The 20,642-nt window shown below is 44.3% G+C and overlaps 1 protein-coding gene across 1 annotated transcript in view; it reads right to left on the bottom strand.

Moving 5' to 3' along the window:
• The window catches only part of LOC137546970 (carbohydrate-responsive element-binding protein-like), a 155,233-nt gene that overhangs the window by 88,938 nt on the left and 45,653 nt on the right, over positions 1–20,642 (bottom strand). Inside the window, exons 2-3 of the mRNA XM_068270065.1 lie at positions 19,123–19,229; positions 11,629–11,711 (exon numbers count right to left, since the gene is read on the bottom strand). Of these exons, the coding sequence (XP_068126166.1) occupies positions 11,629–11,711; positions 19,123–19,229 (190 nt within the window). The remainder of the gene's footprint in view (positions 1–11,628; positions 11,712–19,122; positions 19,230–20,642) is intronic.

Here is a 20,642-nt window from a genome sequence, read left to right as displayed (position 1 = left end):
CATGTATTATAAGTGACTGTCTAAATAATCCATTCAATATACTCACTCAAATAACCCTTAAAGAGAACCAGAGACGAAGCACCCTCATGTATTTTACCATATATATCAATATGAACATGACAATAAACACTTACTCTGCTCTTTGTTTCATTTTCACTGCCCAGTCTGCCTGTTATCAGCTCTGATAAGAATCCCCGATTGATCATTTAGGCCTCGATTCATCAAGACTTATCGAATTGGTTAACGACAGTTTGGTAAAATACCGAATTCGTTAAGTTGATTTCAGGATTCATCAAATTTATCTACAGCTGTTAGCGAGCATTCGGTAATAATTCGGTAATAATTCGTTAGTGATGCGTTAAAACGGAAGAAAGTGCAATTCATGAAAATGAAAGTGGGCGTGGTTTATCGTTAAATTTAGGATTAGTTATCTCCTTCACTGCTCTGTCGTTATTCCTGTCAGATCATTGCTGACAGAGAAGATGGAGCCATTTGAAGTGGTTATGTATCAGCTGAGTGTAATTCAAAGGTGCAGAAGGGCAAGAATAAGGTCTAGAACCATATCACTTTTCAAGAGAATAGATTTATTTGCTAAAACAGGACATCTGCATTTCTCTTGAATGATCTTGTAAGAGAACACAGGCAGTGCCAGGGTTAACTAATTTGCTAGCTGCACTATATATTTTTAGAAAAGGCTCTTATCAAATAGTGGGATTGTCCCAAACCACTTACAGAATCCTGGTCCAGGTGTTAAGCCCTATTCAGAATGTTGCTACGTAGTGTTCAAAGGACTGCCTTTTACCCACAATTCCATGGGAATCTTATGGCCTTGTGTTAAATTACCGCTGTAAAATGGAAATATCGACACGTTACCGAATGGTTACCGAATTGTTATCGAATTCACACCGAATGAGGAAAAACCTTGATGAATACAACTAGAAATCGCTAAACTTTGAATTCGGTAATTTAACAAACTGGAAAAAGTTATCTCAAAGAGAATGATGAATCGAGGCCTTAGTCTAGCTTTGCCCCAGAATGAGTATAGCTGAGTCAGTCTTCTATGATGTCTTTTCAAGTCCAAGCTCTCCCCCTTGTGGTTCTGCCTTCCTGCTATGTATCCTCTTAGCAGGAAAGCAGAGCTATGAGGGAGCAGGCTTGGGCTTGAAAAGACATCACAGAAGACTGACTCAGCTATAATCATTCTGGGGCAAAGCTAGACTGAAAGCTCAGTCGGAGATTTTATCAGAGCTGATCACAGGCAGACTATGCAGTGAAAAATGAAACAAAGAGCAGAGTAGGTGTTTACTGTCATGTTCCGATTGATATATATGGTAAAATACATGAGGGTGCTTAATCTCTGGTTCTCTTTAAGCACTTCAGTCTATCTGGACAACTATAACCATCCAGATGGACACCACTCATGTCTAACTGGAAATGCATCCAGTGTTATAGCGCAGGGTGTGTGTGCATGTCCATGGGACCGCCGCTCTAACCTGGTGGCATTTCCGTAGTAGGCTAGTAGCAATTGGGGAAGGGAAGCGAGGGTTCCCCAAACCAATCGCATTCATAATTATGTAACAAAAGTAAAGTAAAAAAAACTAAAAATTTAAACACATCCTGGTAAACCAGGGTAGTGTCTCTAGCGCCATCTAGTGGAGAAAATTTAAATTACACACCACACATTTTTAATCTAAAAAAAAATAATACGATTAATGCCTTCCAAAGCCCCCTTGCCCAAACCCCAGTTACTAAACAATCACATGTTAAAAAAAGAAGATAAAAGCAGTTAAAAAAATCCATAAATAGTTGATTTAAGGAATTAGCTTTTTTTAATATGTATGTCATGATGGTATATTACTGTAATTTCAGTACAAGGGCTTGCAATTGACCGGACACAAAAAAAGAAACCCCAAAGCAGAAAAAATACACATTTACTTCCAAATATAATATTGCCGCCATACATTGTACTAAGAGCATAATTTACATGTTGTTAAAGCCAAGACTAATGAGCAAATAAAATGGGTGGGTTTTATTTATAGTAGCATTGCTTATTTTAAAACTATAGGGGATGAAATTAAAGAAATAGTGTATTTTTTTTCCTTGTTTTTGCCTATAAATGCATAGAAAATAAATGAATTACTGAAAACAAGTATCGCCCACAAAAAGCCTAATTTGCGACGAAAACAACAAGATACAGATCATTCACATGTGAGAAACAGTGATAAAGTTATGGCCAAATGAATGGGAGGAGCGCTGACAGGTGAAAATGGCTTTTGGCGTTAAGGGTAAAATGGCCTGTAGGCTGAAGTGGTTAAAGGAGCCCTGAGGTCAAAATTTACATCTATCTTTACTTACCTGGGGCTTCTTCCAGCCCCCTCGCAAGAAGCTTCGGTGCTCCCCAGTGTCCCGCTGGCCGCCTGTATGCCTCTGTGTATGCACGCATGGCCGCCCATGTGCAAACGTGCCTATGTTACTGGGCCCATACTATGCCTGCGGATTAGTCTGCGCAAGCGCAGTACGCCCCTGAGGACAAGGTCGGCAAGCCTTACGATTGGCCAGCGGGAAACCGGAGGAGCACCAGAGCTGCGGCTAGGGACACAGAAGACTTCTAGGGGCTGGAAAAAGCCCCATGCAAGTAAAGATAGTTTGGGACAACTAACGGGCAAAAATCTCCTATCCAATCTGTTTAATTAAATCAATCACTCTGTTACGATCGGTATCAGCACGCAGAGAGAATCTGATTATTGGCGATCTGCAGTATCACCAAGAATGCAGATATATACCCGATTATTAATGATCTGCAGTATCACCGATAATCCGATATATTGCTAACCTCTGGGCACCAGCAAAGGAACACAATAAAGACAGTAATATAAATCACAGAAGTGTGGAAATATCCACCACACGTCAATTCCTCAGAGGTGTGGTTACCTCTGAATGGGAACCCCGTGCGTGAGATCCTCTAACCAGGCAGAGTGAGGAATCTCGACCCCTAGCAGTAATCGTCTGCTTGGGGCAGTCGTCTCGGAGAGGCAAGCCTCAGAGATAACCCTCCAGTGGGAGACGTTCCACTGAAGGGAGAATGGTCAGACAAGCAGAGGTTCAGCAACAGAGATGACAGATAAAGTACAAAGACAGAAGGCTGATTCGGTATCCAAGGCAAGCAGGGTCTGGCAACGGTATATCAGATATGCGAGGTACCGAATCAGAAGACAGAGGAGTAGTCAGAAAAGCAATAAGTCATAACAGATATCAAACAATGCCTAGACTGAGTGCGAGGTCCTTGGTCTCATCACCCTGGAACTAGTCTGAATAATAATACAGATTAACAGTACAAGTAACTGGCTTTAAGTGTGAATTCCCAGGGCCACCTGGTTATAACACACTGTAGGATCTGACTAAAGGTCTGAGTGCTTCCACGTAGTGATCGCAACGGCAGACAACCAGCAACTGACAAGCAAGCTGTATATATAGTTGCAGGACTCTGCCGCCCCGCCCGAACCACTCAGCCAATCAGGAGTCCAGCAGGAATCAGCTGATCATCCTGATCAGCTGACACATCTCCTGCAGGCATAAAGGTCCTGACTTCTGGCACGCACGCGCGTAGCCCTAAACCTGTGTGAACTAACAGGCTCAGCCACACCAGCTGCACGCTGCTGCGTGCAAACCGCAGCGCTGGACGCGGAATCAGCCGCCTGACTGTTGTTGCATGCGGCGGCTTTTCCGCTCTGCCGCCAGACACACGCTTCCGCGTGCAAACCGCCGCACTGGACGCGGAATCAGCCGCCTGCTCAGTAGTACGCGCGGCAGCTTTTCCGCGATCTCTCACAGTAACCCCCCCCGAGGAGTGGACTCCGGACATCTCCTGCCAGGCTTCTCAGGATGTAAGGTATGAAACTCCTCTTTCAACTCCTCTGCGTGCATGCGACATTCTGGCACCCAAGTTCTCTCCTCAATGCCATACCCTTTCCAATGCACTAAATACTGCACGGAGTTCTGCACAAGCCGGGAGTCTAGAATTTTCTCAATTTCATATTCAGGTTGGTCATCAATCAACACAGGGGGGGGGGGGGGGGGAGCGGAATCCACGTGCACTGCCGGCTTGAGCAAGGACACATGGAACGATCTCACACCTCGCATGCTGGTAGGGAGATCGATGGCATAAGTGATATCATTGATTTTTCTGATCACAGGAAACGGACCCACAAATCTGGGACCTAACTTGGGAGACAGTTGCTTCAGAGCCAAATGTCGTGTGGACACCCAAACAAAGTCACCTGGAAGGAACTCCCATTCTATGGAACGTCTCTTATCAGCCTGTTTCTTCTGACTCTGAAAAGCCCTCCTCATATTTTGTTCTACCATTCCCCAAATTTGTTTCAAGGACCTCTGCCAATCTTCCAGGGCTGGAAACGGGGTGGCAGCCACTGGTAATGGGGTGAACTTAGGTGACCTTCCTGTTACCACCTGGAATGGAGAAAAACCTGAGGAGGAGCTCTTCAAGTTGTTGTGTGCAAATTCTGCAAATGGCAGGAATTTGACCCAGTCAGTTTGAACGTCTGCCACATAACATCTCAGAAACTGTTCCAGAGACTGATTGGTTCTCTCGGTCTGGCCATTGGTCTGTGGGTGGTAGCCTGATGAGAAAGATAGCTCCATGTCTAACTGCTGGCAGAATGCCCTCCAGAACTTAGAAACAAATTGGACTCCCCGATCTGACACTATATTTTCTGGAATGCCATGCAGCCGGAAAATATGCTGGACGAAAAGATCGGCCAACTCCTGGGCCGAGGGGAGTCCTTTCAGGGGGACAAAATGGGCCATCTTGCTAAAACGATCGACTACCACCCAAATGACCGTCATGCCTTCAGACCTAGGGAGTTCGCCTACAAAATCCATGGACAGGTGAGTCCATGGTTCCTTCGGCACTGGCAGTGGTTGTAATGTCCCAACAGGTGCCTGACGGGAGGGTTTGCTTCTTGCACACACTGCACATTCTCTTACATACTCTTTGCAGTCAGTTGCCAATGAAGGCCACCAGGCACATCTTGCTACGAGGTCTTTGGTTCTGGTGGCTCCAGGATGCCCAGCATTCTTGTGAGAATGAAACAACTGCAATATTTGTAGACGAAAAGGCAGTGGTACAAACATGACCCCTTCAGGCTTTCCCTCAAGTACATCCTGTTGGAATGGACTCAACGTTTTAGTCCAATCCCTCCAGGTCTCAGTGGCGGCCAGAACCACTTTCTGCGGCAGAATGGTTTCTGGGTCTGAGGGCTGTGCTGTCTCGGGCTCAAAACATCTGGACAAAGCATCAGCTTTGATGTTTTTACTACCAGGGGTGTACGTGATTACAAATCTGAATCTCGAGAAGAACAATGACCACCGAGCCTGTCGGGGGCTAAGTCTCTTAGCGCCCTCAATGTACTCCAAATTCTTGTGGTCAGTATAGACAGTAATGGTATGTTCTGCACCCTCTAGCCAATGTCGCCATTCCTCAAAGACCAATTTAATGGCTAGAAGTTCCCTATTGCCTATATCGTAGTTTTTCTCAGCGGGTGAAAACCTACGTGAAAAATAGGCACAGGGGTGTAGCTTTCCCTGCAACCCAGAATGCTGAGACAGCACAGCCCCTACCCCTACTTCTGAGGCATCTACCTCCACGATAAAGGGGAAGGTGGTGTCAAAATGTCTCAAAATGGGTGCAGTACAGAACAATTTCTTTAGCGTAGAGAAAGCAGCATGGGCCTCAGGGGACCAGTGGTGAGTATCTGCCCCTTTCTTTGTGAGACTGGTGAGAGGTGAGATCACCATAGAGTACCCCTTTATGAACCTTCTGTAGTAATTAGCGAACTCTAGGAACCTCTGGAGTGCCTTTAGACCCACAGGTTGAGGCCACTCCAGCACCGCTGAGACTTTCCCAGGGTCCATGGAGAGACCGGAGGTTGAGATAATGTAGCCCAGAAAAGCGACAAATGTTACCCCGAAAATGCACTTCTCTAGCTTAGCGTAGAGCATATTCTGTCTCAACTTCCGTAACACGAACTCAACGTGTTTTCTGTGCTCAGAGAGGCTGGACGAGAAGATTAGTGTGTGTTAAAGGCCGTCTACCATTCATCACCGTCCCTGATTCGCACAAGGTTGTATGCACCCCTTAAATCCAGCTTCGAGAAAATCTTAGCATTGGTGACCTGAGTAAACAAATCGTCTATTAAAGGCACGGGATAACGATTTTTTACTGTGATTTTATTTAGGTTCCGATAATCAATGCATGGACGGAGGCCTCCATCCTTCTTCTTCACAAAAAAAAACCCTGCCCCTGCTGGGGACCGAGAAGGGTGAATAAAACCTTTAGCTAAGTTCTCGCGTATGTATTCCTGCATGGCCAATTTCTCTGGCCCAGACAGATTATAGAGGTGACCTCTAGGGGGCATACAACCAGACCTGAGCTCAATGGGGCAATCAAAAGGACGGTGTGGAGGAAATGTATCAGCTGCCCTGGGACAAAACTCATCCGAAAACTCTGAATACTGATCTGGCAAACCCTCCATATGAATCTTGGTTTTACCAAAGGTTACTTTCGCTAGACACTGATGATAGCAATGGTTAGACCAGCTCGTTAGTTGACCAGTAGCCCAATTAATCTGAGGCGAGTGAAACTGAAACCATGGCATGCCAAGTATGATCGTGGAGGTTGCCATTCGTAACACAAAAAATGATAAACTTTCACTATGTAACACCCCTATTGTGACCCCCAAATCTGGGGTCTGAGAGAGAGGGTGATTACTCTGCAGAGGAGAATCGTCCACTGCAGTGACCCGAATCTGTTCTTTTAATGGAGAGATCGGGATCCCCAAATTTTTAGCAAATTCATAATCCATAAAATTAGCTGCTGAGCCAGAATCTATGAAGGCCTCAGTAGTCTCAGTCTTATCCTGCCAGGATATAGTGCAAGGGAGAAGGAAACGTTTATCATCTAGAGGTAATGACTGCGCGCCTAGGGTATTACCTCCGACTACACCTAGGCGGCAGCGTTTCCCGACTTCTTGGGACAATTCTGCACTTTATGACCCCCCTCTGCACAGTACAGACAGTGCTGCTCTGTTTCTCTGCGTCTTCGCTCCACCCGAGACAATCTTGACCGACCAATTTGCATTGGTTCCGGTGGAGGTGAAGCAGGTGGAGGTGGAACAGAAGGAGACCCTGCAAAGGTCAAGTATCGCACATTGTTCCTACCCCGGGTCTGTCTTTGTATACGTACACGACGATCGATACGTACACGACGATCGATTCTGATGGCCAATGAAATGAACTCATCGAGGGATTTGGGCTCAAGATGGCTCAACATCAACTCTGAGACCACGTCTGACAGCCCTGATAAAAAACAGTCTAATAATGCAAATGAGTCCCATCTAGCTGAAACTGCCCATTTTCTGAACTCAGTTGCGTAATTTTCGACCGGATCTCTGCCCTGCCGCAATGTCTTGAGCTTCCCCTCTGCGGTCGAGGAAATATCCGGATCATCGTAAATTATCGCCATAGCTTCAAAGAACGCCTCAACTGAGTCTAACGCGCCCTCACCTGGCTGAAGACTATGGCCTCGATTCATCAAGACTTATCGAATTGGTTAATGACAGTTTGGTAAAATACCGAATTCGTTAAGTTGATTTCAGGATTCATCAAATTTATCTACAGCTGTTAGTGAGCATTCGGTAATAATTTGGTAAGAATTCGTTAGTGATGCGTTAAAACGGAAGAGAGTGCAATTCATGAAAATTAAAGTGGGCGTGGTTTAGCGTTACATTTAGGATTAGTTATCTCCTTCACTGCTCTGTCGTTATCCTTGTGAGATCATTGCTGACAGAAGATGGAGCCATTTGAAGTGGTTAGGTATCAGCTGAGAGTGATTCAAAGGCGCAGAAGGGCAAGAATAAGGTCTAGAACCATATCAATTTGCAAGAGAATAGATTTATTTGCTATAACAGGACATCTGCATTTCTCTTGAATCATCTTGTAAGAGAACACAGGCAGTGCCAGGGTTAACTAATTTGCTAGCTGCACTATATTTTTTTAGAAAAGGCTCCTATCAAATTGTGGGATTGTCCCAAGCCACTTACAGAATCCTGGTCCAGGTGTTAAGCCCTATTCAGAATGTTGCTACGTATTGTTCAAAGGACTGCCTTTTACCCACAATTCCATGGGAATCTTATGGCCTTGTGTTAAATTACCGCTGTAAAATGGGAATATCGACACGTTACCGAATGGTTTACCGAATTGTTATCGAATTCACACCGAATGAGGAAAAACCTTGATGAATACAACTAGAAATCGCTAAACTTCGAATTCGGTAATTTAACAAACTGGAAAAAGTTATCTCAAAGAGAATGATGAATCGAGGCCTATATGCCCAAGTCTGGGAATCTCCTGACAATAGTGTCTTGATAAACGTAATTCTCTGAGCTACAGTTCCTGAAGTACTAGGTCTCAACTCAAAGTATGACAACACTCGGTTTTTAAAATTTCGAAAGTCAGATCTGTGGCCAGAAAACCTTTCAGGTACAGACATACTGTATGTATGTCTGTGCTAGGAGGAGATCGCACGGTATCCACAGCCGTCTGATAAACTTGTACAGTCCCAGACAAAGCGTTGATTTGAGTCTGGTGACTGTCCAGCACTCGGTTGTGATTTTCCACCGCAGTGGTGAGTGCATCGAGACGGCTGCGGAGTGCGTCCATTTGGGTTGGGTTTGCCGTTCTGTAATGATCGGTATCAGCACGCAGAGAGAATCTGATTATTGGCGATCTGCAGTATCACCAAGAATGCAGATATATACCCGATTATTGATGATTTGCAGTATCACCGATAATCCGATATATTGCTAACCTCTGGGCACCAGCAAAGGAACACAATAAAGACAGTAATATAAATCACAGAAGTGTGGAAATATCCACCACACGGCGATTCCTCAGAGGTGTGGTTACCTCTGAATGGGAACCCCGTGCGTGAGATCCTCTAATCAGGCAGAGTGAGGAATCTCGACCCCTAGCAGTAATCGTCTGCTTGGGGCAGTCGTCTCGGAGAGGCAAGCCTCAGAGATAACCCTCCAGTGGGAGACGTTCCACTGAAGGGAGAATGGTCAGACAAGCAGAGGTTCAGCAACAGAGATGACAGATAAAGTACAAAGACAGAAGGCTGATTCGGTATCCAAGGCAAGCAGGGTCTGGCAACGGTATATCAGATATGCGAGGTACCGAATCAGAAGACAGAGGAGTAGTCAGAAAAGCAATAAGTCATAACAGATATCAAACAATGCCTAGACTGAGTGCGAGGTCCTTGGTCTCAGCACCTTGGAACTAGTCTGAATAATAACACAGATTAACAGTACAAGTAACTGGCTAAGTGTGAATTCCCAGGGCCACCTGGTTATAACACACTGTAGGATCTGACTAAAGGTCTGAGTGCTTCCACGTAGTGATCGCAAGGCCAGACAACCAGCAACTGACAAGCAAGCTGTATATATAGTTGCAGGACTCTGCCGCCCCGCCTGAACCACTCAGCCAATCAGGAGTCCAGCAGGAATCAGCTGACACATCTCCTGCTGGCATAAAGGTCCTGACTTCTGGCGCGCGCACGCGTAGCCCTAAACCTGTGTGAACTAACAGGCTCAGCCACACCAGCTGCACGCTGCTGCGTGCAAACCGCCGCGCTGGACACGGAATCAGCCGCCTGACTGTTGTTGCATGCGGCGGCTTTTCCGCGTTCCGCTCTGCCGCCAGACACGCGCTTCCGCGTGCAAACCGCCGCACTGGACGCGGAACCAGCCGCCTGCTCAGTAGTACTCACGGCAGCTTTTCCGCAATCTCTCACACACTCAATCCCATTTTTGGATCGATTCCTTCTATCTGATTGGATTGGTTAGGAGATTTTTGTCCATTAGTAGTCCCAAAGATCATTTCCGATCGTTCATACAAATAATTGTTCGTAAACAATCAAATTGTATCGTTAGTGGCCACCTTTATACTACATGGATTTGGTAGAATTTAATTAAAAAGATTGGATCATTAGTGGCAACCTTATGTTGTACAAAAAACTGGCATCTCATTACAGATGATCAATGAGATGCTAATATTTTTAAGCTGATGTCTATCTTATGTTAATTTAATGCAAATGTAGGCAGCTTTGGATTGGATCATTCAAAATCATCAGCTACTGTATTTGGTTGGTTTAGTTCCAAGCTGTATAAATTTGCATATAATAATAGCAGAAAACTGAAATCAACTCAAAATAATTAGCATCCCACTGAACATCTTTGACATGAACAGCTTTGACATGACTACATTTGATCACAGTGTTTCAATAACGGTTACCATGATTTTGAATGCCTATCATCCACCTAACACGTGTTAGATGTAGGGATGTTCAATGACATGCAAATCCTTTTGAATTAATGCAGGACTATGCAATTGTATATGCAGATGTATGCAGCTTGAAAATAGACCAACTGAATTCCACCTTGGTGGGATTCCATTGGTCCATTTTCAAGCTGCATAAATTTGCATTCTACATTGCAATACGATGTTCTATATGGATAGGAGACAAAAAAGTTGTCCTGCGGGCCAACTGTTTTATCAGACAGATACATGCATGCCAGTGGTGGGTCTATACTAGAATGGACTCTGTTTATGAACTGACCCTGTACAGTGATCAATCAAAAAGAGCTGGCACATCCAAGGTGAATCTTTATTGGTTCCATATAAAACATATAGCCAATGGTTGGGAGCCACGTAGGGCCCCTTCATCATGGCACAATTTGATTGAGGCCAAAAATCTATCTGCCGCTGTAAACAAGCTCCTGTAGTGTTAAAGGATACCCGAAGTGACATGTGACATGATGAGATAGACATGTGTATGTACAGTGCCTAGAACACAAATAACTATGCTGTGTTCCTTTTTTCTTTCTCTGCCTGAAAGAGTTAAATATCAGGTATGTAAGTGGCTGACTCAGTCCTGACTCAGACAGGAAGTGACTACATTGTGACCCTCACTGATAAGAAATTTCAACTATAAAACACTTTCCTAGCAGAAAATGGCTTCTGAGAGTAAGAAAGAAATAAAAAGGGGAATTTCTTATCAGTGAGGGTCACACTAGTCACTTCCTAGGCACTGTACATACCCATGTCTATCTCATCATGTCACATGGCACTTCGGGTATCCTTTAATGAGAAGAAGACTCCCGTTGACACTCGCATGGCATGCAGTGATGTGTACTAAGAGTATGGGTCTAACAATCATTACATGGGAAACGGATGCTTGGTGCAGAAATCTGCAGCATTTAATCCACAATCCATATATTTTTCTGCATCGCACCGCATTCGAAAATTTGCATTCAATGGAAATGACTCCATTGTGAAAATTCGCATTGCAAATTTGTACTGGAAATGGGCCCTAAGGGAGAAGTGACAGCAGGTCCAGCCAGCACATTTGTGGTGCGGTTTGGCGGGTTTTGTAGGTTCATGGAGGGCAAAGTCTAGGGTTCCAGAACATCTGTGCCTATAGGCTCCTGTGTTGTAGATCCGGGCCTGAGTACTGTACACATATTACCACCCTGGTCCCCATACTTTTATTACCTCTGGTTTGCGATGATCATCCCCTTCTAATCCATCCAGAGGAGTCACAAACCCACAAACAGGCGTTTTCCTTTTCTCCACATCTGCAAAGTTATCCAAAGCCAAGTCAGTCAAGTGTAATGGTTTTCCACAATGTTTACAGACACGTAGTAATATCACTGAGGAAGAAGGGTGCAGGAAGCACATGTGTAAAGTTCTATGTGAAGTATACTATAGGTATCAGACATCACCCCCACTTGTTTATCTCATATACTGTATTTCACTGTACTGACGTTGCACATGAAGCTTGTGCAGAGTATTATACCAGTGCTTTTGTTAGGACTCAATGAAAGAATGAGTTCTTTTCACTGGGCATCACTTCACCAGCACTGACCACTAAGGAAGAGCCCCAGAAATGGATTAAGGTGAAATGGTGCCCTAGGAAAAGTAACAACTCTAGGCCCATCCTTGATGGCCACCTGGAGTTTTGGCGTTTTTGATACAATTTGGTGGGGGCTAGCATCAACTAGGTCCCTAGTCTCTCTTCATGCCCTAAGTTGCCTTGTGAATGAACCAGCTCTGCACAAGGCAAACCCCCTGTCCCCCCAGGAATACTCCACTGACATCCTGTTCCCCTGAGCAATTTAGGAGATTTGCTCAAAGATGTCCTTTCCTTATAATATCTTGCCAGTGCTACTTTACAGCCACTCTGGAGTTCAAGTTCATCTGCAACTTAAAAAAGTGTTTGTAGCATGATTCTCCTCTCCTCCCCTTCAATGTTTCAGATTGATATCACTGATATCAAAATAATTTGACATGGAGTAAAGCCAACCAATCAAGCCTAGTCTAGGGATTGATATATAAATACATCCGCTTAAAGGACAACTGAAGTAAGTTGATATGGAGGCTGCCATATCTATTTCCTTGTAAACAATACAAATTACCTGACCACGTGAAACAATGTAAATTACCTGGCTGTCCTGCTTATCCTCTGATCTAATACTTTTAGTCATAGACCCTGAACAAGCATGCAGATCAGATGTTTGACTTGAGTTTGACCATTTATCACATGCTTGATTCAGGTGTGTTTCAGATGTATGATTCAGACTCAACTGATGCATGAAAGAGCAGTAGGATTGCCAGACAACTGGTATTGTTTAAGAAGAAATAAATATGGCAGCCTCCATATTTCTCTCAGTTCAGGTGTCTTTTAAGTAAGGGAAAATTACATCCCGCATCAATAGCAGTGGTCAAGTTACAACTGCCCTTCACTTTGCACCTCTCGATAGGGGAGGCAGGTCCCTAGTTGCAGGTTAATGACAGTGGTATATGGGAAGGAATGTGGTCTGGAGTGGCAGGGCCATGTACAGTGCTTGTGGAAGCCTGGTAGTCTGGGTTTAGAGAAAGGAAAGCAGAGGTCAAGTGAGCACTGCAATCCATGCTAAATTTAGAGCACTATTGTGTTGATGCCATCATGCCATTTTAAAGCATACCTAAAATGACAATTGACATGATGAGATAAAGATGGGTACATATAGTAAGAAGAGAGTCTGAAGTCTCTTTTTTTCCCTTATTTTCTCATATCAGCTTGTTAAGAGTTAATGCCTAAGTGAAATCGCCGCATCCCTGTGGCAGATGACAGACTTATAGCTGAGGATTAGCCCTGCAAAGCTCCTGGGCTCACGGGGCTTTACTTCCTCAATGAGGCAGAGTTTTCAGCTGTAGCTCTGCCTCCTCCGCAGTCAATCTCTGCGGATCGCCGCCTCTCAGTCTTCTTTCACTGAGAGGGGCGGGGAGGAGGCGGAGATCCGCAGAGATTGATTGCGGAGAGGCAGAGCTACAACTCAAAGCTCAGCCTCTCCAGGAAGAAAAGCCCTGCAAGCCAGGGCAGCATGATCTGCGACCTGCAGAGTCGTAGAACTTTGTAGGTCATTTTCTGTGTAATAAATCAGTCATCTGCCAGGCGATTTCACGATTTCGGCGATTTCACTTAGGCATTAACTCTTAACAAGCTGATATGAGAAAATCAGTGAAAAAAAGGGACTTCAGAGTCTCTTTAAAGCCTGCCTATTGAAAGCCTGTCCAATTTTTATTTTTGTCATTCCAAGAGCAGCATTGTCGGTATGCATATTAAGCACCCAAATAAAGCCAAGGCTCTCCTGAAGAGTAAACAGAAGCAAATTGACTTTATCTAGGTTTGAACAATAAGAAGTAGAGCCAAACACAAAGTTACAATACACTGCCATGGATGAAACACCTAACAACGCACTCAAGAATAGACATCTATTTTGCATCTAATGAATAAATAAATCCAGTTAGGATACCATTAAAAACAGTTTATTAGGGACTTATCCCTCTAAAATAGTAAAAACAAAACCACTGAGCAGTGGGGTACGGGTCATCAGCAAAACTGGACCTAGACTACAATACATACACTACATGATACATACATCGACATAAAACTATGGTAGGGATTAGATTGTGAGCCCTTCTGAGGAACAGTTAAATGACAAGACAGTATACATACCCTGTACAGTGATGCGTTAAGATGTTGGTGCTATATAAGTACTAAATAATAATAATAACAGTATACAAATAAATGAATTAACAAATAGTATAGGGTAAAGCAACCTAAAAGTCAATAGAGAAACAAACAGGCCAAAACTGATCAACTGCCCCTTATATAGTTAATATGACAGAATTGTCAACAATCAATCAAAATCATCATGCAAATCGTCATGCATACTCACAGGCATTTGAACCCTTCATCCATGGAATGAAGGGGTTAAAGTGTCTAAATAACAGATATAGCACAGTATTTTTTTTCATCTGGTTAAACTGAAATCCAGTACGCTATCATATTACGAAGTGCTTTGGGCTTACAGAAATCAGAAAAGAGAGCAATCAATTGGGAGGAAAACAGAAAGGAAGGAGTACACTCCCACGGAGATGTTTGGTGAACTCTGCTGAGATCATGCAATTGTCATTTGAGGGCAAATTTTGGTCTACCAAAGCATTGGTAAAAAAAAAAAAAAAAAAAAAAAAGAGCATGAAAAACTGCCCATACACTTTATCTTACTGATTTTATATGGAGGTATTTGTGATCTTGTCCCAAAAATAACTTTGGGTTTCTTTTTAAAGTGCATAAAGGTTGTTGGAATTCTGAGAAAATTCAACACAAAGGTAAGATTTTTCAGCCCATTATGAAACTTTAAAAGAGGACATAGTCACAGCTATGGCTAGGGATCAGGTGAATTGGGGGCTGGCTTCAGCAGACATGTAATGGGCTGCAGTGTTAAATTGCTGTCTTACGAGCTGGTGAGTCGGGAGGCTGGATATCAGAAGCCAATTGGCTATTGCAACAGTTACCTGTAGCAACAGGGTTTAGACAGTTCATAGCAGAGCCGGATTAAGGCTAAATGGGGCCCTAAGCAAAGTAACTAATTTGGGCCCCCCCATCATGTCGTAATAGAATCAGAAGATGCAGCTGCACAGCAATATGTTGCACACACCGGGCAGCCGAGCTACTGGTTGCTATGGGCAACAGCACGCTTTCCTCTGTGGGTGCACAATGCAGGGAATAGCAGCGGCAAAATGCAGAGTGAGAGATGAATGGCTGGGACATTTGCACTCAGGGGCTGGGGCACCCCTGTGAAGAGGGCGCCAGATATCACAGCAGCAGCACTTTCCCCCTGCATCTCCAGCCTGGCAATAGCAGAAAGCTCTGGACACCGCCAAACCGGAAGCCGTTCCCCAGACAGAATTACATAACCACTCCCACCACCGAACAACCAATTTCCTCCCAAACTAGACAGCCACCATGCAGCCTCCATCCCAGTGAATACGATAGTCCAGCAGAGAAGGCAGCCGCAGTGGGGGAGAATGAAAGCACCAGATGAATCACATTCACCTATTGCGATCCAAGCAATAGAGGTCCCGTCATCCGGAGCCCATCTGTCTCCTCTAGAGTGCTGCCGCTCTGTTACTACTACTATTACTACTTCCTACTTCATGTCTGATCTGAGAATCAGGAAGTTCAGAGCGAGCGGCTGCACTGTAGAAGAGACAGATGGGTTTCAGATGACGGGATCTCTATTGCTTGGATCATGGATAGGTGAGTGAGCGTTTGCCATCTGCTGCTATCATTCTTGCTGCAGCTGTGGTTCTCTGTGGGAAGGGAGGGTGGAGTGGGCAGCGGCAGAGCGCACAGTAGCAGGAGGGGGACCTAGGAGGAGAGCCTGGCTCTGAAGACAATCAGCAGCGCACGGCATCATTTGACAAGACAAGACAAATAACATTTATATCGCGCTTTTCTCCTGGTGGACTCAAAGCGCCAGAGCTGCAGCCACTAGGACGCACCCTATAGGCAGTAGCAGTGTTAGAGAGACTTGCCTACGGTCTCCTACTGAATAGGTGCTGGCTTACTGAACAGGCAGAGCTGAGATTCGAACCCTGGTCTCCTGTGTCAGCGGCAGAGCCCTTAAAGGGACTCCAAGCAGTGCCTGTGGATATGCCTTTAAGCATACCCACAACTAATTCATTACATCCTCACACCTACCAGCATGATGTTTGTAATTATATCCCCCTGGGTTCCTTATATTTCATTGCATTCTGCTGAATCGAGCTGCCAACTTTGGAGAAAAGTCGTCCTGTGGCCGTGATTTCGATTGTGAAAATATCAAGAACTAAAAGGCATAGAGCAGCTGTTTATATATCATTGGAAAGAGGAGAAAAAGAGCTTTAAAATGATATGCATCTTTCCATAGTTACTGCACTGCTCAGACTCCCTTTAACCATTATACCATCCAGCCACCGCTGACTTTGGAGAAAAGTCGTCCTGTGGCCGCGATTTCGATCGCGAAAATATCGAAAACTAAAAGGCATAGAGCAGCTGTTTATATATCATTGGAAAGAGGAGAAAGAGAGCTTTAAAATGATATGAATCTTTCCATAGTTACTGCACTGCTCAGAGTCCCTTTAACCATTATACCATCCAGCCACCGCTGACTTTGGAGAAAAGTCGTCCTGTGGCTGCGATTTCAATCGCGAAAATATCGAAAACTAAAAGGCATAGAGCAGCTGTTTGGATACCATTGGAAAGAGGAGAAAGAGAGCTTTAAAATGATATGCATATTTCCATAGTTACTGCACTGCTCAGAGTCCCTTTAACCATTATACCATCCAGCCACCTCTGACTTTGGAGAAAAGTCGTCCTGTGGCCACGATTTCGATCGCAAAAATATCGAAAACTAAAAGGCATAGAGCAGCTGTTTATATATCATTGGAAAGAGGAGAAAGAGAGCTTTAAAATGATATGAATCTTTCCATAGCTACTGCACTGCTCAGAGTCCCTTTAACCATTATACCATCCAGCCACCGCTGACAGGATGGCAAGGGCTGGTTTATGTGCTAATGGGGCCCCTTTGACTCTGAATGGGGCCCCAAGCGACTGCTTTTGTTGCCTGGTCGGTAATCCGGCCCTGGTTCATAGAAGAGACAGCAGGCTTCCAATGTTGTAAAAGTCAGGCTCCTGCCTGTCACACTAGTATTTCAAAACCCAATTTTAGGCAATACTAGCTGATCGACTATTCATAGCTTAATGGCTACTACTTTGGCTGTGAGTAGCCAATCGGCTACTATAGTGATGGACACGATGGTTAATGTTAGGTATTATGAGGGGAGGTTAGTGCTGAGTATAAGTAGGGGAAGTTAGGGTTAGGCATTAGGAGGTGGGTTAGTATTGGGCAATAGGAGGTGGGCTAGTGTTAGGCATTAAGATGGAAGGGTTAGTGTTGGGCATTAAAAGGGGGGTTACTGTTGGGCATTAATAGGGGGTTAGTGTTAGGCATTAAGAGAGGGGTTAGTGGAAGCGAGTCAGGTGAAAAGGGCGGCCGACGAGTTTTGGGTGCTGCCACAGGCCATGCAGCGCTTAGTGAATAATTGTTTCTCATCCGCAGTGGAGGAAAAGTAATTCATACTGTTATTTTCCTCAGCAAGGTGAGCCGTTTTTTGGCTTCACCCAGCGCCCAAAGTTACCGGTACTTTATTACAAGTATGCTAGTGTTAGGATTAGAAGGGGGTTAGTGTTAGGCTTTGGGTGGCCAATGTTAGGCATTAGGATGAGGTTTGTTTTAGACATTAGGATGAGGATCAGTGTTAGCCATTGCCAGAGGGGTTAGTGTTAGGAATTAGGAGGGTGGATTAGTGTTAGGCAGTAGGAAGTGGATTAGTGTTAGTCATTGGGAGAGGGGATAGTTTTAGGCATTAAGAGGGTGTTAGTATTGGGCATTAGGAAGGGGTTAGTGTTAGGCATTAGGCGGGGGTTAGTGTTGGGCATTAGGCGGGGGTTAGTGTTAGGCAGTAGGAGGGGATTAGTGTTAGGCATTAGGAGAGGAGTTAGTGTTAGGCATTAGAAGAGAAGTTAGTGTTAGGAATTAGGAGAGGGGTTAGTATTAGGCATTAGGAGGGACGTTAGTGTTAGGCAATAGGATGGGGTTAGTTTTAGGCATTAGGAAGGGGTCAGTGTTAAACATTAGGAAATTAGTGTTGGGCATTAGGAGGAGGGGGTTAGTGTTAGACATTAGGAAGGGGTTAGTGTTAGGCATTAGGAGACGGTTAGTGTTGGACATTATGAGAGGGTTAGTGTTAGGCATTAGAAGGGAGGTTAGTGTTAGACATTAGGAAAGGGGTTAGTGTTAGGCATTAGGAAGGAAAGTTAGTATTAAGCATTAGGAGAGGGGTTAGTGTTAAGCATTAGGAGAGGGGTTAGTGTTAGGTATTAGGAGACGGTTAGTGTTGGGCATTATGAGAGGGTTAGTGTTAGGCATTAGAAGGGAGGTTAGTGTTGGACATTAGGAAAGGGGTTAGTGTTAGGCATTAGGAGGGTGGGTTAGTGTTAGGCATTAGGAAGGAAGGTTAGTATTAAGCATTAGGAGAGGGGTTAATGTTAGGCATTAGGAGAGGAGTTAGTGTTAGACATTACGAGAGGGGTTAGAGTTAAGCATTAGGAGGGGGTTAGTGTTAGGCATTAGAATAGGGGTTACTGCTAGGCATTAGTAGGGGGTTAGTGTAAGGCATTAGGAGAGGGTTAGTGTTGGGCATTATGAGAGGGTTAGTGCTAGGCAATAGGAGGGGATTAGTGCTAGTCATTAGGGGGGGGGGGCAGTGTTGGGCATTAGGAGGGGGTTAGTGTTAGGCATTCAGAGGGGGGTTAGAGTTGGGCATTGGGATGATTGGGATGATAGGTTAGTGTTAGCCATTAGGAGAGGAGTTAGTGTTAGGCTTCAGAAGGTGGTTTAAGGGAAGGCATTAACAGGGAAGGGTTAGTGTTAGAATAGGTCACTGGGTAAGTCTATACTGTAACTATCAGCATCCAGCGCAACCCAGTTCACCAGAGGGGCCTTTGCGATACGTACTCCTATGACAATACTGCTGTTATGTAGAGAGTACATATGAATAAAGCATACAAACTATACTTGCTTTTTTTCTTTATTTAAGTGAATATAAACGTCTTACACTGCAGGTACCAAGCTCTCCATATTGCATTGTTCAGGCGGATTTTGTCTCTCCACAATAACCTCAAGCCCTTGAAATTCTTCCATTTCGGAGACACCAGTTTTCCACTGAAAAGGGAAACAAAATAAAATAAGATAGGATTAGTTTGTGATTCTGTTGTGCACAAAAAGATAGATACTAAATATCCTGATATCCATACTCAATCCAGCCCACAACACAAATATAGACCAATTACCAGCAATTGTATTAGCCACTGTAGGAAATTATTGAACCTGAAGGTAATGCTTCTTTTTATGTGTGCTATAAGGGAAGCAAGAGAAATTCTGTTGTGATGTGCCTCTTTGCACAGCCTGAGCACCTCATCTGCAGACACCCGAAGCGTATAGTTCCCGATGGTGGTACTTCACACAGTGTTCATGGGAGCTGCAACTTCTGCGGGCTTGCGGTGATTGAGCTAATTTTGTTTCATCAGTTAACAATACACTACCACAAAAGTTTTGGGATAGTGTTCTGTGGACTGATGAAACAAAATTAGAACTGTTTGGGCCCATGGATCAACGCTGTTTGAAGGAGGAAGAACAAGGCCTATGAAGAAAAGAACACATTGCCTACTGTGAAGCATGGCGGGGGGTCAATCATGCTTTGAGGCTGTTTTGCTTCTGCAGGTACAGGGAAGCTTCAGCGTGTGCAAGGTACCATGAATTCTCTTCAGTACCATGAGATATTGGATGAAAATGTGATGCAGTCCGTCACAAACCTGAGGCTTGGGAGACGTTGGACCTTTCAACAGGACAATGATCCCAAGCATACCTCCAAGTCCACTAGAGCATGGCTGCAGATTAAAGGCTGGAACATTTTGGAGTGGCCATCGCAGTCACCAGACTCAATCCGATTCAGAACCTCTGGTGGAACTTAAAGAAAGCAGTTGCAGCGCGCAAGCCTATGAATGTGACTGAACTTGAGGCTTTTGCCCATGAAGAATGGGCTAAGATATCCATAGATCGCTGCAAGACACTTGTGTCAAGCTATGCTTCATGTTTAAAAGTGGTTATAACTGGAAAGGGATGTTGTACTAAGTACTAAGAATGAATGTCACTTGGGGGTTGAATAAAACTGATAATGATGTGAGCACAGAAAAGACATTTGTGGTTATTTCATTATAAATGTTATGTTATATTTGTCTGACTTAAAAGTGCCTCTTTGATTTAATTGTAAACAAGATGACTGAAATGATCAAAATCAATGTCAAACTGGCCAAACATTCAGGTTGAATAATTTTGAACATAACTGTAGATACAGGAAACAATGTAGTGCAGAGTACACATAACCTCTGTAACTGAATCTAAAAGGACCTCACAATCTAAAATCCCCTATATTACACTATAGGACAAATTTTATCCGAGTTTAGTTACAGGAAAATTAGAGTGAGAGGAATATGGAGGGGGGCCATGGCTTTGTTCTTATGAAAAATGCTGCTTGTCTGCCTGCTGGGCTTGTGCATACTTGCAGCAACCGGTGTC

The sequence above is a fragment of the Hyperolius riggenbachi genome, chromosome 2 (assembly GCF_040937935.1).
Source record: "Hyperolius riggenbachi isolate aHypRig1 chromosome 2, aHypRig1.pri, whole genome shotgun sequence".
Lineage (NCBI taxonomy): Eukaryota > Metazoa > Chordata > Amphibia > Anura > Hyperoliidae > Hyperolius > Hyperolius riggenbachi.
The sequence above is the reverse complement of the archived record's forward strand: the minus strand, read 5'-3'. Positions and strand labels throughout refer to the sequence as shown.